At 42.1% G+C, this 18174-nt stretch overlaps 1 protein-coding gene across 5 annotated transcripts in view; it reads left to right on the forward strand.

The window, feature by feature from the left end:
* Positions 1-18174, forward strand: part of Pkn (serine/threonine-protein kinase N) — a 70036-nt gene that overhangs the window by 36357 nt on the left and 15505 nt on the right. For all 5 annotated transcript variants that reach the window (XM_022852379.2, XM_086972931.1, XM_086972928.1 and 2 more), the window contains 2 exons: positions 12491-12700; positions 17861-18043. In XM_022852379.2, the coding sequence (XP_022708114.1) occupies positions 12491-12700; positions 17861-18043 (393 nt within the window). The remainder of the gene's footprint in view (positions 1-12490; positions 12701-17860; positions 18044-18174) is intronic.

Consider the following 18174-nt stretch of genomic DNA (forward strand, 5'->3'; position numbering starts at 1 on the left):
TGTATCTGTGTAGACGTTTTTACTATTTATATGCGTTGAGCATATCCGAACTGAAAAATACGCCATACTGGATTAAAAGTAAAACCGAGATAAGCTTAATTAACTATTACAATATGGTTAATAACCAGTAACTAATTCGTGAGTCGTAAATATCAGAACTCATAATCAACCCAAACGCTAGCAAAGCTTCTGGGAAATCGTCGACCGGCGAATTTTTCCCGCAGCTTACAATAGTTAACATTAGCGGGCGAGCTTATTATCGCCGGGTCGTTTGATACCGCTGAAAAGAGTAAAAGGTAAATAAAGGGAGCGCATTAGGCGATCTTCGCGGATGGGCTTGACCATACGAGTGTTCTCAACGGAACCCGCTCGTTATTCGAATGCATCTTGAAGATCATTAACCGCCAATAAGATCGCAAGCAAAGTTAAAGTTCCCCTTTTCTCGTGGCGAATATTTGACGACATTGAGCGTTGGCTTATACCTGTCCTCCTTTCCATTCGTCGTTTCTGACCTCCTCTCGCCGCGAGTCTTGCTCGAAACATACATACACCTCGTTCGTTGATTTTTTTCGTGCGTTCATCCGTCCATTGGTTTTGTGATCGAAACCCATTGCCCATAGTTGAATGGGAATGCAATACTATTTGGCGCTATTGCGAACCATCCGTTCTCTGTACTACGCCCATACGTGCGATGCCTAACCGTTTATACAGCTCTGACGCTGGCCGACTTAAGACATAAATAAAAAAATAAAATTATATATATATATATATATATAATTTTTTTTTCTAAGCTCAAAGCTTTCTTCTATGTTGTCAACATCGTCCACATAGACGAGCGTTACCAAATTAAATACATCTCTTTAAGGAAAGATAATTAGAAGGTGGTCAAATGATTAGTTCATGACCCTTCATAGGGGGAAACTAGCTTTTGTCCAAGGACCGATACCTAACTGCGACTTGCCATGATCAGTGCAGACGGCGCAGTAGCGTGCCTAGTTCTTAGTGTATCTTTCATTTGTTATTAAGCTGTTTAGTTTATTGTTCGCGCACATGATGCAACAATAACAACTAATCAGCAGCCTTATCTTTCTTTTCTATCTGCATAAAACTAACAATGGACGCTCGAGGTATCCTTAAACAGTCGAGCGTAAAACACATTGATTTACCTTCAACTTCTTCATTTGCCGCTCATTCTCATAAATCCTCATGCTTTTATCGGCATTCCCTTCTGTGGAAGCATCGTAGACGTTACGCTGCATCTAACCGATTCACCGGCATTCATCCTGACGCTCGCGGAACATTGGGCCGTTCCTGTTTACATCATATTTACAATCTACGTCGACTTATCAACGTTTGCCTATGCGTCTGTGTGTCTATTGAATTACATACACATAGTCGGTATCAGAATGGCACCTGATCTATTGGATGCTCCGTTTAGACTAATTATTCCTTACTTCAAGAATGTTCTATATTATATACCCGTATGTAAGTGCGTTGTATTCTACGAAACTGTCGTGTATTTCCACTCGCGGTTCGTCTATTCCAGTTACGATCTTTGCTACCTCAGAAATAGTCGCTGCCGTGATGATACTGCGTCGGCTATTCCTTCTGCTGCTGTTGTTATCAATTTCGCAACCGTTTGGCTCCCGCTGGCCAAATCATCGCACGGCATACAATCGACAGAAGCAACAGTCACCGAGAAAAAGCTCAGTTCTGACCGCGACATGCTCTTAACGCTGCATGTAACATACGACGACGGCCATGGCGTCCTAGCTTGACCCTTGGCTTGCGGACAATCAGAGGTCGTTTGTTTATCGTCGAATCTGGGACCGCGCAGCGCCATGGGTAACCTCAAGCTTGTTAGCGTAAAGTGGGAGTTTGATCGTTACGACAGCTGCTGCGGAACACGTGAGAGTCACGGTGACAATGCGAAAAAGATTCATCGACATAGGCGACTTCTTATAGTAGCTCTCGATCGAGTACGCCGTAATACCGACGGAACTCACCATTGTTAACTACAAGAACATAAACAAGTATTAGTAGTTTTATGATTGGTAAGTGCGGTCTGAGGCGTCAGTTGCCCGCTCTTGCTTGCTGATCTATTACTGACCTATGTTGTTATTGTCTCGTAGCAGCAATAGGAGAAGTGCCAAAGCAAACCGGACACGTAAACAAGAAGTGCTACGCTTGCTAAACTAACATTTATGCAATACAAAGCAACAACGTACAATACGTATTTACCATTACTGCAGTATAATTTTTTTACAAGGGGCTCTTGGTCTTACAAACCGTGCTTATGGATGTAGCGTATTTTGCTTGGGCCTATGTATATTTAATATATATACAATGAAATGGTGTAACAAACGAGGGAAGGAGTGGCCATATTTCGTGTGACTGTGAGAAAACCGTTTATTTTTAAGTGAATTTGTTCTACTGACAGTTTATGCTGGTTCGCGATAATTAAAGATGTTTCCGTATAAAATGACAGATTCCATGTTACTCAGATTTCCCTAGTCGGCTCCATTTCGCTGCACATAGACAAGAGCCTTTGCTTGCTAATATTACCTAAAACGATCGCTACATCTGGACCCTTTAGGCGCGTTACAGATGTGCTACATCTAGCTCAAAACAGCTTTTAACAGATATTTTCAAGGAGCAGTTTCTCGGGCATGGTCGATGAGTCGAGCTAACGTTCGATAAGGGAGTTGCCAGGTTGTTAAGATAGTTTGAAAGGCAGTTGTAGCGCCTGGGTGGGTGTCTGGCATTCTCGGGGGTTCCTCAGGGATTCCCTTCGCTAGTAGATCTATTATTAGATAGGGCAGTAATCTGTGTCTCTGAGTGGGGGGCTTGCTATTGGACAGCTTAAGCGGCACCCAAATGCCGTACAGCTAATGCAATGGAATGGACAAATAGATAAATATAAGCTTGATCTCGTTGCATTTAGATTTTACTTAATGTATTATTTGTCAGTTTAGAGACAACGCCTTAAATTGACATTAATTCATAATACTCGTGGATGAATCTTTTCTCAGTAGATATCTCTCAGCTATTCCTGGCGCCTCTACATGTAGGTTGCATGGTTACAAAGACAAACGTGAGCGCTTCTAGTACTGTCAAAATAAACCCCAGAGACACAAGTTGTAAGATGCTTTAGGGTCGGCGTAAGGATGAGCCGTATTTTCTATCACAGATTTCGGTAATATTGTTTAGCATAGATTCTAACGTACGCTACCCAACGTTGTGATTTATGGGGACCAACCAAAAAGACAGGTTGCTATATCCACCGTATTGTTATTGATGATGTCCTCAGTGGAAGATTATGGAGCGTTTACGCCCAGAATCGAACCTGGATTGCCTCTGAGTATCTCCGATTACTAGGTAAACGCATTGCCACTGCGCCATCGCCAAAACGGTAGATGATAGTCGTCACTCGAGTAGACCAGACATCGGTTTTTGCGCCTATTTACGTAGAGTCAATAATAGTAATTATTATGACTATTGGATGTTATTAATTTCTGCGGCATATGACACAACGGTAACAGATTGTTAATTTACTAACTTTGAACAAGTGTTTTCTTCAAGCTTCGATCAGCACTGCCGGTACCAATTATAGAGGCAATTCATCCAAGTACGCAATCACCACTGTATTATGTACCAATCAATAAAGCTTCCTTGCTAGTCACAACGAATTGCCCTGATTCGTCGTTTGCTTGGTTTGGGCTCAACCATGAACGATCTGCATTGCGTTTGCCCCAGTGGGTCAATTGTTTCTCGAGCGAGTTTTCGCTTAGGTAACAGGCGATGTAGTCATATCTTCAACGGGTTGTTTGTTTCCATTGAGTTTCGTATTAACTGATATTTCCATAGAGCTACACAATACTGGACGTTTTTTACCTTTAGAACACAAGGTCAGATGCCAAAACGATCTTAAGGTCTCTGTGTTGTTTTTTTTTTATTCGGAACATTGCGTCAGCGGAACGCAGTCAGCGATATGAACTTATCACTATATGTCATACAAATACAGTTGTATGGCGTATTTTTCAGCTGAATAGCCGGCTTGTATTCGAAAATGGGTCATCATCATGCGATTTCCAGTAAGTTAAATTTTCAAGATCAAAAATGGTAATCAAACATTTATTTAAAGCAAGTGTAGTATTTCCTATTTCGTTGACAGTTAGTGTTTATGTTGAACGGTTCTTCGGTAAACAAACGCACCCTCTATGCGAGTTAGATGGCAGCGTTGTTAAATAGGGAACACTCAATCATCGATGAGAAGACCTTACATTACCTTTCAAACATGGAGAATGGATCAATATATTGGAGACTGTTCCAATGAAAACTGCGGAATAAATCAATTCTCTGTTGAGTTGATTATGGGTTGAACATAGCGATTCTTTCAGTGAATGGCCCTTTACGATACTGAGCTGGTTTGAGCACAGAAGAGGTGCCGACAGATAACCTGACAAAATGAGCGGCCACGTAGGCCGCAAAAAGCGGGGTAACCTATGAGAGTGAGGAACAATCTTGCAAACAGTCTGCTTAATACAGAGGTAAGCACGCTAACTTAGTGATTCACATTCAATTTGAGCCTCCACTTCACATAAGTAATTCGGACTGAACAGAATCGGATTTTCTGTAGTGCCTGCGCATAATCTCGCGGTGTTCGCACCTTTGTGGCAATAGCTTTTATGGCTCACCCGCTACCTGTGCGCTCTAAATGATGTTGAAACGCGTGGGGAAGATGTCTTTGTTCTAAATTTTGGTGGTTCGCCCTCGTCAGATGCCGACGGTAGCAGACGCTTAACAAAAACGGGAGGCTAGAAAAGGAAAGATCGTCTGCTGCACATTACTCGCGCGCCAATAGCTGACGATAACGCATTGCATGTTCAACGGCCGCCTTTTACTAGGTCGCGCGGCAAAGCTTTCCTTTTATAGCCCATTCCCATTTCCTCGTTTCACCATTTTTTCCCCGCAAAACTCACAGGTGCCCTTTTTGATATACGAAATAGGTCCGTATGGACGTCGCCGTTTGTCCACGCTCGAATTAGAAAGCAAAGGAAGGTCACTGAAATGGAGAGCGAAACGTGCAAGTCGGGTAGAGACAACGTACTCTATAATCACCCTTATATCCAGGTCGGAAGGACTACGAATTTTTGACTACAGTCTGTAGTATGTGCATGCTTTGCAGGCAGAGCGAGGTCGCTATCTGGGGTTTGGTAGGTGCTTCAGGCCGGACAGCGCAATCATAAGCGGCTCATTAGGGTGCCATTGGTGTGCTTCGGCCGCACCATGATAAGGGATGACCCACACATGTTTTCGGGAGCCACTTGTAGATCTGTGCTAGTATGTTAGTTCTGCTAGGACTCTGGCTAGGTTGGTACATACGGAATGTTGTCATAGGTTAAAAGTTTAGAGCGCCATAGCTAGAAGATGTATCTAAACCGTATAGGCCGGAAGCCTAGTCGTTGCCGACGTATACTGCTAGTGGATCCTAGAAGACTTCTATGGAAGTGGTGGGTCTTGTAGGCGTCTCTGTCTGCCAATATATTACCTTATATCTCCGCTTGTGGTCAACTCACTTTTCCAATGGCTTACGCAGTAATTTTCAAAAATCTACACTTGCAAGGGAGTCTTAGCCGGCGTTGAACGTCATAGGCCGCTTGCTCTGTGCGTTTATATCTGTCGCTTATCTGAATCATCCGACGAACCTTGCTGTTTGCCTGTGGATGTTTAGCATCACTATTCAATTGTTGTTCTTGCACGAAGGTGTTCAACTCAGGTTTGTTTGGTTGGTGCATACCTCCCCACATGGCACAATGACGTCTAAGCCGCTCAGAAAGAGCAGCTAGTCTTCTGGCCCTACCTCTATCAAAGAGTAGGCGCTTGCATAGACATATAGCAGTGACACACGTTTTTCCAGATCCCTGCCGTCTGTTCCCTGATCGAAGCCGAGGTTGAGGCGCCGGCGTCGGTAAAGGTTCCACGTCATCGTTTCTGGCACGACCCTCTCTGGCGTATACTTTGCTCGCCTGTTGCTCGTTGCTTTTGCCTAAGGCAACAACATGCATATGGTCAGCATTCGCGATGCCAGCCATCCGGGAAATCAGTCCAGCCTGCCCCGGCGATACCACCCAGCCGGTTCTAGAATGTTAGTTGCAACGTATCTTATATGTTATTCTGTAGCAGCGTTGCTAAAGCTACACCAACCCAAACCGCTTTGCGCTGTGACAATGTCGGCATAGCTGTCATATGTAGCAGCAGGAAGCTAGCTATAGGTACGAGGACGCAGATGGCAGTAATGATTGATGACAGTGCCACACGATGCTGGCCAGACCAAGGACCAGTTATGGTGCTGCACAAAGGAGGGAGCTCTACGGAAACACCACTTACTTCTGGCGGTTCTGAAAGCAGCAGTGACCGTGGTTATTTTCAATGCTACAATCTCCTGTGGATTGTCCTATTGTGTATGCGTAGAGACCAAGAATACGGGTCAGCTTCGGAGCTTAGCCGCTAGTGAGGGGTTTTATTTGGCTTTATCGAGTTGCGTTCCTTAATGCTACCGCTTTGTACTTCACGAATGAAGCACCGGTCGAACGACACTTTTAACCCGCTCAAGACAAGTGTTGTTTCTATTTTTTATGCCGCGGCATAAAACTGCTTCACGGCATAAACTGCTTACGATGCGTTCAGGACTGCTTGCGGCAGTCCTGAACGCATCGTAGATGTTTGCGTCTCACTTTTTGTACATCACTTCTCTCACCCCCTTCGCACAGGACTGCTTCTAATGTTGAAGCAGCTGGCGACGTCGAAGACAATCTGCGAACGATGAATTTGCACTCTGTCCCCTATTCCGCTTCATGCCGTGTGACTTCGTCGTCTTTTGGTTCGTTCTGTCTTAACACAGTCCCAGGAACTCACGCAGCTAGAGTACAGATGCAGAATATAAAGAGACAGAGAGAGAGAGATAATTTCAGCAGCAGTTGTAGAAACAACTGGAATCGCAAGCACCTTCTCCACTAGCCCTGAAGGACACACTCATTGTCCTTTATTCGTACAGTGTCCGCTATCTTCGTTCCTTTCTCGTGCTGCTGCTCCAACAGTACGGCATTATCAATAGCCCCCCCAACGCCTCCTTCCCCTTGCCCTCCCCTTACCAATAAAGAGTACGCTGCGTGTTAGCGGCATAAACCAACGAATCAGCCACCTAGCCGGCCTGCCTCGGGGAGCCTGGACAGCGTTGCACTCTATATACTATATCAGGAAGATGGAGTCAGAGTAGGCAGACCCATTCAGGATGAGGAAGTGAGAAGACTGTTTTGGTCTCCAATTGTCGACGCGATTAGAAAACCACAAGCAAAATTGATGTAACAGTAGCTAAACAATGAATGAACACATCAGTTGAGAAAGTCCCAAGGCAGGAGGAATTGAGGTTTGTGATAGGATGATGCACCACACTTGCTGACACTCGATTCAAGTTCTCGATATGTCGCTAAAGCAGAGAAGAGAATTAAATAAGCAGACGGAGAAAAAACGAAAGGAGATGGACAGATACCGAGCATACGAGCGAGTGCAAAGGATCAAAGTACGCCAGTGGATCAGTTGCCTCTGCTGCGGCTGCCGCCGCCACCGTTACGACTGCTGTCAAATGTCCTGCTAGGGATAATAAATGGTGCTACTGTAAGATGTCCGTCTTGTAGGGGGATCCGAAGTTGACTTGGATTGAGGCACACAAACGTAGCTGACCTATAATAGTAATTGTAGGAGTAGACGTGCAATTAGTGCCCAAAAAAATGAAAATGCTGCTCTCCTATTATTTCTTGTTTTTTGTGTTTGTTTGTTTCTGAATGCGTACCAAGGTTAAAATCATTCGTGTATCTGATGGCGTCGTTGTCTGTGACTTACAAGAAGCTATCGTCTTGAAAATAAGGCGATAGTTTCTTGTAATCGAATCCTGGCGGCAAGTCTACACAGCTTATTGTCCTGGAAAAGTACAAGAAGAACACCGAATTTTCAGTCAGATTCAACGACTTTTCGCAAATTGATCCGTCTAATAACGGAATTTAAAATACGGATGTTTACAAAAACAGTTGAGGACTCAATTATTATCTTTTACATGTACGTAAGTAATATTAATTTTTACGGAAACGTTTCGTATTATTTTCTTCACGACCTCCACAGCCCTGACCAGTGTAACTTTTAGCCAAATTTTCATTAGCTTATGTTACAGCTAATGGAAATACGCGCCATAGTGATTCATCATGTAATACCGTCATGAGATTTTCACAGCAGAAGTACCAGCATTTGCATTAGCTCAAGCCGCACAGGCCAATGGCTGCTTCTATAATGTTGAGTTGAAGGGGTTGACACGTGGACTTCGCCGCTCTTCGCAACAGTTGGACTATTATACATGACCAATCGGCCAACGCCGACGAACCGGTCAATCAAAATTTAAAGAGGCAAACATTTTCTTAACAGCCGCACCGGGACCACGTTTCACATCCTATTGAGTACTTACAACGATCCGTCCCGGTGTTCGCTATACAAACCGACGTAGCAAAGTTGGATCAAAACCGCTTCGTTTGTATGAGTTACGTGTTGACACTATCACTACGGAGAGGCCTTGTCTGCAGCGGCAGTTTCTGGAATCGTCGAACTCCAGCTGCCATCGCTCCATACGATTCGAACGCTATTCGTATTCGCAGTTATTGACACGGAGCAGATGAGGGGTTTGCTTGATCGCTGCTGTGAGTGCTCGATAATACCGTATCCGGTAGGGTCTTTTTAGCGAAAACAACTCACGGACCCAGACACGTTACTGTTTTTGATTTTAGCGCTATCCTGCACATAGTTGCTGTTCAAGGAGAAGCCCATGTGAGAAAGGTACAGTTACCACTGCACCGATTCGATCAGTCAACGGGACGGAGGTACTGCAGATGTTGAGAGTATGGTCGGCACAGGGAAGGAGCAGGCGGTCAAGATGACAATGCAGACATTCACGTGCTTCCTCGTCTAATTTAACTATGAAATCGCCTTTTGAGGAGGGTTTTAGGTAAAGAGGCAAACACCGCGGCCACTGACGAAGCCTGTGATGTAGGTAGTTGCTGTGAAGAATAGTGGCTCTGAGTGTATATAGGAATTTCACTACGTAGAAACGCGTCGCCCCATTTGCCGAACTTCTTCATTGTACAATGCACAGGTGCTAGGTACGAGTTTCCTTTATATATCAAGGGTCGTCATTGTACAATGCACAGGTGCTAGGTACGAGTTTCCTTTATATATCAAGGGTCGGTATCGTATTTTGACCTAAACCATCTTTCGAGCAAGCCATATATTGAGATGCGTGATGCAAAACTGCAGTAAAGTTAAGTAGGATAAGAGACAGGGACGGGTTGAGGTGATGAGGAAGTGGTAAGATAAAACTAGCATCGTATTACCAACATGGTCTTGCATTATCTTGTGGAGCTATCGAAAATGTTTAATACATCTACATAGGTAGCAATTGCTCTCTGATAATGAAACGCTGTTGGTATAGTCATTAACGCCAGCATCAGAGATGTATCATAAATCGTAACTACTTAGTGTGCCAATAGTTCTCACTGCTTTACCCTCCCAGTCATATAAGTGGAATGGGTCCCCGAGTCACCGCAGAAATCACCCGAAGTCGTACTGGGGTCTCGCGACATATATTCCACGATCAATACTTTGCTACAAACGGCTACAATAGTAACCTAACGAGCGGAGCTTGTTAATATGACCGAGCTCACTCGTCAGATCAACTATTTAGCAGATGCTCATTCATAGACGATACCTTTATGGTATACGGCAGTTATAAGCAATGCTAGTATAGGGCACCTGCGGAAAAAATTGTACTGCGGTTGTATTTGATGTGCGAACCCGCGCTTATATTTTGCTTGGAGGTTTAAGTGCGTATATTTTTCTCGGTATATTGGACATGTCATATTCGTAGTAAATACGAGCACTTAAGCTTGACTAACAAAATCTTTCAAGGTCCTAACTGTGTCCTCGCACATCAGGACGAGACCTATACAATGAAACAGTACAATAGTGATTCCTTTAATAGTCAATTTGTGAAAAATAGTTTTCATTTCGAGATATACATTTCGTTTCAATATTTCCTACAATACAAATGAGTGTCACAAACTTAACTTTAAGGCAAAAATTATCTAACTAAGTTAATCTTTTCGGTAGGATATGTCAAAAGTCAATTCATCAGAACACGATTGCTTACGTACCTACTAAGGCTAACAATAGGGCTGATAATAGCTCCTAGGGGAGGAGAATTCTAAAAAGTGGGGCTTTTGAACTAGTTGTGGCAGACTCATAGCGGGACTTTTTAATTAGGTGTATCTTATGTCCAATGGCTTTGACATTACGTCCATTTGTGTACTGTATGTGCTCATCTGAATCCACCATCAGCGTCACTCAGTTAAAATCATAAATCGTATTTGATGGCAGGTAGGACACTCTCCTTACTGTTATTGCTGCGAGTACTTACATCTTCTCGGTAAACGGTCTTTACCTGATGTTAGAGACGTCGATGTGGTTACTAGAAGCTTTAGATCTACATTTGCTTATCTTGAAAAGCAACCCATGAATCGCCAAGTAGTGCGAAATACCTTTTGATTTCCGCTCGAAAATTAATGGTCCTTAATAATTGCATATAATAAATAAGATTTTACCACGCTGCTCCATTACGGTTTCTTAAGGCGTCACCACCCTGTGAAGCGCCTAATGATGGCCGCATTTCCCTCCCGGTGCAATTACGGGTGCAGAATTGTTATAATTCTGAGATGTCTCCCCCTAGTCAACTTTAAGACAAACCGCCCAATGCCCCTGTTGTAGTACTTTAGCGGTTACCGTAGAAAGTAGTTGTTGTAGACGAGGTTTCGGGAATCTTCCGCTCAGCTGACTTGCGTTGAACTCCAGAGATCATAAGACACGAAAGTGCCTCCTGGTATAAAATCGAATATGCACACATTCAAACCGTTTATAACGTAATAAACATATAAAATAGCTGATAGTTTGCTTAATATAGAGATGTGCTGTTTTAATTCGTTGTTTAATCACTGTGGAGTAAACTTTGGTTATTTATCAGCGGTTAAACGTATATACTCGAGATGCGCGGAAATGGGGCCTTACAGACAACTTCGGAGCCTGGATCACAACAACCTTTTTATTAGAACGACTGATAGCTTGAAATTATTGCGTGGCAATACAAACATAATCTTAGGGGAGAAGAACGCTGAAAGCTGTGATCATATTAATGATATAATCAATAATAGAGTATAATCAACATATTCATTTGTGCGATACTAAGATAATAATTGCAATGAAAATGAGAATGGTGGTGTAAAATAAATATTTAATTCTAATAATAATTCCACAAGTTCTACGACCAGTGCTGCCATTGTTTCAAAAGGCTGGCTTCTTGCAACAGGGACAAGTGTACCACGCCCGATTTGGAAGTTTAGCCCCCACATCATTAGGTCAGAAAGTACATCAAACTTTACCTGTTCCGCTTTTTCCTCACCGAGTTGATTCTGGGTTGTTTTTCGAGAATCGTCGCAATTGTCATAGCAAAAAACGAATAAAAAATATAGGTTGAAATTTCGCCGTCAAAGATGGTGCCTTTTCTCCTACAGGTGGTTATCTAAAGGATCTGCAGAGGTTTCACAAAGTCGACTTGCTATCTGCGCTCTTACGAGTGATCTATCGACCGTGCCATCCTAATAGGCAGTGTGGTGCCCATGTTGATTCCATCCATATATAACAATGACATTATCGTTGCCCATGCCCTTCTCCTTGGAGCCGTTTTATGCGAGGTGCACAGCAAAGAGGCTCACCCTTCCTCTGTATGCAATGTGCGTTAGCCATCGGTTAGTTGCGAAGATTATGAAATAGGTCAAAATTGGTGTTTTATTTATTGATAATAAGGTATAATTATAACAATAACATTGCTATTGTTACTAGATTACTGTTAGCATCACAATTCTGCAAACGAACCCAAAAATCTATTGTTCTGTGCTTTACGTTCCGTACTTTAACTGGTTAACCAGCGCTTCCGACACTTAGATATGCTACCCGTCTTCTGTCTACGTTTCTACGTTCTTTTTTCCGTTCTCATTTCTGCCAGGAGACAATCGCGCTGCGATTTGTCTCAAGAATTGTTTATTTGTTGTGCTTCAGTAGCTTGTTATTCGGATCAACATTTTCCCCTGTTGATTATTCATTATAATAATAGTACGGATAATGGCGGTTAACAAAACGTCTTGCAGAAACAAATTTGCTACTTCAAGTCTTTTCTGTTAAGCATAAATCTACATAATTTGAATGTATAAAGCAAGCCGATTTTTGAGTGTTGAAAATACCATTTCAAGCAAGATGAAGATCTTGCTTGAAATGGTGTTTTAGCCATGCATGTATCACCTAAATCACGATTCGATTCAATTTTTTCAATCTGCTTTTACAGGACGACAGTCCGCCCGCCCGGGTTGGCGGAAGCGCCGCCGAGGGCGGAGGCATGGGCGGCCCCAGTGCTAGCAACGAATGTTGTGGTACCACATTGGAAAAGCAGCTGGGCATCGAAATGAAGGTGAAAGAGGGAGCAGAAAATATGATTCGAATGTACTCGGCCATCAAGGACAAGAAGATGCTAGGCGAGGCCGAACAATTGTTACAGGTCCGTACAAACATTATTATCGGTCTCATTCAGAACAAAAAATGCGCACGAAAGGAGTCGACACGCGGGGGGCAAAATGAATTCTAGGGTGAACAGAAGCCTGAAAATTTTGAAGCCTTAAAAAAGAGAAACTTGAAAAACTAGCGTCAGATTGAGGCCGATTTGAACAGTGAGGAATGTGGGAGAGCGCATGTTTAAAAAAAAAGTTTCTCCTGCTTCGTAAATTTACAGTTCTGCTTGATTATGGTACTGAGTTCATCTGTGGCAATTAGTTGGTTAAAGACATAGTAAAACACGTATGTATACCTATCAAGCTGATCTAATTACATTATCGCCGTGTGTTCTGCTACGAATATTAACCCAGATGGAGATCGCAACGTAACCGACAGTTGGCAATGAGCGAATACCATTGGTAGCGAGAACTCTTGAGTGCAGCTGAGAGAGCTTTCACCAGACTTTTCCTATAATAATAATAAAAAACAGGTATCTAGACACCGCAATGTAGAGTGCTAGTCGCGTTGCCTGTTGCGTTCGTTAAAGGCATAGGATTAGGAGCTAGTATTTGGCCTGTCAAGTAAGGTGCATCCAAGTTACAAGTTACGTGGGCTAGCTAACATATATTAAAAGGTTTTTTCAAAGCGGATTAGAAGCCATATCCTCCGTATGCTTCAGGCCTTTTTACCGTATGTGTGTTTGATGTACATGCCTGTACATTAAGCTCCCTAAATAGTGATTGAACACTATACACACTAATACAAATTGCAGCTTGGTCGATATGATGACGTAGCACCTAAGCGCCAACCAAACTGTAAGAAAAATTTAAAATAGGATACTTCTAATATCTGATACAGAGGCATCAAAGAAACGTATGTAGAGACGGCTAAGAGCAGCACAGTAAGGCGTCCTAATCAACTCCAGTGCCTCGTTCTGCATTTGATTTGTATTAGACCCAGACACGCGCGCAGAATAACTCGGTTCCTGGTGTCCAACGGGTTTTTGTAAAGGTTTACCTTTCTAGGACGAAGTTCATCGACAACAAGTAGTTCACCTGGGGTGTGACAATGACAAACATTGATCGCTCCTTGGGTCTTTTTAGTTTTAGACCGATATGTGTGAGATAATTTCGGAAGAAAACGCAATTTTACCCTTAAATTGTTTTTGCATTTGTCATAAAAAGTTACCATCGAAATCGGCCTGTCGTACGATTAGACCTTAAGTATGATGACACAACTGAGATTGAATAATAACAATTGGCATATCGTATGGAATGTGACAAAGTACGGGTCGGAGGCTAAAAACATCAACGCCGATTGATACTCGATCACGTTTTATTCCAGTAGGTACGTCCGAAGAGCCAGTTACAAGAAGATCATGTAACAAACAGGGATGATCAAATTGAAGGAACGAGCCAGTATCTCCATGAAATATTTGTCTTCAAAAAAAAAAAACATAAGGCCTGCATTTATATATACGTTCATAAATTGAGTTCCTGATAACAACAGGTTAACATTGTGCAAATGCTTTATACTATTGGATCACTATTTACGGCAACAACAACAATAACGACAAAATCAATATAGTAGTAATTAAACATCACTAAGTAACCTTCAAAAATAACATGAGGAATTAGTTGCGCAACAAGTTACTGTTGTAGGCGTTAAGGTAATAGCGCCATGATCTGGGTCAACATGTCATGCAGGCACCCAGTCAATCAGTGCTATCTGAGCCAAAAAAAAAATGCTACCAAAAAGTCTTACCCACCTAAGTACGCTATTTAATGTTATTTGCTTCGCACGTGCCGTATCATACCCATTGCGTGGGGCAACTCTAAAGGGCTTTCTGCTCTATGCCTAGCGGTGGTTGTGTTTTGTACGACAGAGCGCCGCTCGTTATCGTAGCTGGTAGCCAATAACAAGGTTATTGTAGCCTTCGTGAAGACTGTAAAATCGACAACAGAAACGAGAAAATTGACTATTTTCAAATGGGAGGCTTGAAGCGCATGCGGCATGAAGCCAGCCCCTCCGGACATTCGGATTTAATTGTTTCTACGATTGCGTGCCACGTTGAGTCTGTCTCGGTTGTCATATCGGGACAAACGAGTCACCGTAAGGTACTCTCAGTTTTTAGATCGCTGCTATATTAATCCTCAACGGGCGATCCAGTGGCTTTGTGACGAGATAGACATCGCTTTGACATAGTATGGTGACACAAATACATCTATGAGACTACATTAATATGCGATGCGTACTTAAGTTAATTTACACGCCGCGTAACAAAGAGCGATAAAGCGTCGTAGCTTGAGTATTGCACTACAAAAATACCTTTTTGTATTTTCTATAATATGGGGCGATTTTACCTCTGCTTCTTTGCGTAGATCTACTTAACCAAAAATGCTGCGGGAGCTAAGTTAAATAAAAAACCAACGGGTGTTGTCCTCTCATAGTGTATATTTTGTACCGATTAATTTTTCCTTTCATTGCCCCTGATACTCGGAAGGCTAAGGGACTGCCGGGTGATGCAGTTTTAGACGAAACGTTGGCTAGCACGCATTGTTGTAGGTGCGTTAAATTGTGATCATCAAGTACAAGTGACACGTTATGGAGCACTGGATGAGAAAGATAGTTCTTTTCCCAACTCAAAGTTCGCTAGTCGATAGCGAATGCGTTATAGGGTACCAAAATTCAATTACAATCCGTCGTTACAAGGCTTTGATGGTCGACCAAATGTCACACGAAGAGGTAATACGTGACGATGTAACCCATGTTCATGTTTTTGTATTTTAACAAACGAAAACGAATACCTTCCAGCTGTTATTATCTCTGCTGCTCTGGCGTCCAAATCAATAAACCGCGACAGTATCGTTCGTACAACTCAAATTTTAATCTGAGGACAACAGCTTCACGGAATCAATCTTGATGTCCTGATCCGATTCCGTAATGACGCTATTCAACGGATCTCTCTTTGTAAATTTTGCTTCGTGAAATACACATGTAGGATCGTCCCGAGCTCCGTCGTGTAGGAACTTTATTGCGTATCAAAAAACGAACAGTATAATAATATAAACCTCGAAAAAGCTAGTGAAATTTTGATCACTGAGTAATGAATATAATTCAAATTGATTACACACAAAGTAAATATTGTTTTTTACTCATTGTCCTCATTATTATTAGAATTTTCGACGAAAGTTCTGCTATTTGAGCAGCTGAGACAGTAGTAAGCCGAATGCTTTTCTTACAAAAACAGAAAATTAAAAAAAGCAACCAAATTTCGATATGGATGATTCCAGTTTATAATTAAACGCCTTCCCTGTTTCTACATGTCGCTCACCCGGTCGTTGTTTACTTGTCAGAGAATTTATTATGAAAGCGCTAATCTGTGAGCAATTATCAGTAGTTATACAAAGCTTATTCGACACGCGTCAGCTTTGGAGTAGATTAAATTGTCCTGTATATCCTGAACCCGTGTCGTTGCAGGTCGTAAAATGCATATGAGGCCAATAAATCCTCCAACCATCGGAATTCAAAACTTCATTCATTCGCCTGTGATCCTGTGTGAATTATATTATTGCTTGTGACGGGAAAGTATCCGATGATGACTAATTACTACTGATGATGATCATCATCATCATCCGATGATCTTCCTAGATGAATAAAGCTTTTCATTTTTAATTACGCGTTCCATTCGGTTTTTGTGACGGTGAAGCTGCCGTGAAAATCAAGCAGGTCGTTCACAGTAATGGCTGATTTTATCGAAGCGTCTAGATTGTATCTCTATTTTGGATGAGTTCAGCTCGCACACCTTAACGCAAACGAGCTCAAGGCCCGGCCATTATTATTATGATTTTCATTGTTTATGTGTAAATTTACGCGAACATCGCCCTCTAGAATTGGGATTACAATAGGATAACTCTGAAAAAGTTAGTTAGATACGTGAATCGCAGTTGAGGATGAAAATAGACGATTCTTATTGACCAGTTCGCCAATTGTAGAATTTGAGTCTAACGTTGTTTTTCGTTAGCGTTATCTGCTGTTCTACTGCTGGTTGTATCCATTGAAGATGTACTTCCTTAATATAATCCCAGATTTTCCCAGAATTTGAGATCGAAGTGGCAAAATTTTCGTTTGGATTTGATGGATTTGACACTAGCCACCTTTACCTGATGCTGATGCATATGCATTACATGTTCCCAATCGGAACAAGAAAAAACCCCATGATGTCTTCAAATGTACAGACACTTGACTGACGAGTATAGGCGTAACTCAGTTAGATAAGGGTGAGCATAAAAAATTATCATGGCCTTTAAAAACAGTATTGTATTACCTCTCCGTATTTTGCAAGTGCTCCTATTTGCATTATAATTCTGGGTGGGGAATGCAGGAAGGAATGAAAAATATCGGGGAGGAAAGGGCAGAATTCTACTGATGTTTAACGGTTGTCCTCGCTGTATATAATGCAGTATTTTGCATTTATTATAATTGTTATTATTAATTGCTGCACTATTAGCGTTTAGTGGAGTTGTTTGTACTTTGAGCAAAGACAAACACACACATACGCATACACACATATACACGTTCCATGCCCATGTGCCTTGGGAGTCTCCGACCATACCATTCAACAGAAAAACAGTCGTTGTTATTACTATAATTTTGTAAATTCATTTAAATCATGCGTCGTTGACCAGATTTGGAGACCCTTGGTCTATTTCAACCAGGCAACTTAGCCTTATGTGTCACATGAAAAATAATTGGTCCTTTCAGTGAAGAAGCTAGTTACTTTTTGCAAGAATTTGCTTTATTAGAGCGTTCACTTATTGGCAAGTTTATTAGCGAGGGTTACTTTAGTATGTCTACATTTGTGCGAAACGATAGGTTGTTCTGCCCTAACCGAGCACGAGGTAGTTTTATGTATTGTATGCATTATTGTTTGGCAGGCCCTTGTTAGTCCCTTGCTTGAAGTGTTGATTCTGTCCGTCGGCCTATTTGACAAGGTGTCCTCTGGTGGGAGGTCGACGGTAGCCATGGTTGTATACTGAGTATTGTGCTTATAAACATCTAATGTGCTTATGAGCACAATGTTGAAATTATTATTTTATTTCTGACCTACTAGAGTGCCTCATAATGCACGAGCTCTATTCCTTTCTGTTCTATTATTTGGTTGCAGGATTCAAAAGCAAAAATCGATTACATCAAAATGATGATTGCGAAGCTAGTTCAAACGGGTCAGCGGAGCGAAACTACGTCTCAGGCCGAGCTCCGTTACCATGAACTCCGGCATCGCTACAAGGTGGAACGCGCCGTCATGGAGGGGGCCAAAAATGTCATTCGATCCTGTCTTGATAAGAAGGTAATATCAATTATTAAAGGACATTGCTTTTATGCAGTCTTGACATAAAGAATCAGTACGCGAAGCTATCCTTTATCTTTAGAAATAGTTTACCTATAGACCAAATGTATTTTAATATGGAATTGACTGTG

Source organism: Varroa jacobsoni, unplaced genomic scaffold (genome assembly GCF_002532875.2).
Source record: "Varroa jacobsoni isolate VJ856 unplaced genomic scaffold, vjacob_1.0 scaffold_174, whole genome shotgun sequence".
Lineage (NCBI taxonomy): Eukaryota > Metazoa > Arthropoda > Arachnida > Mesostigmata > Varroidae > Varroa > Varroa jacobsoni.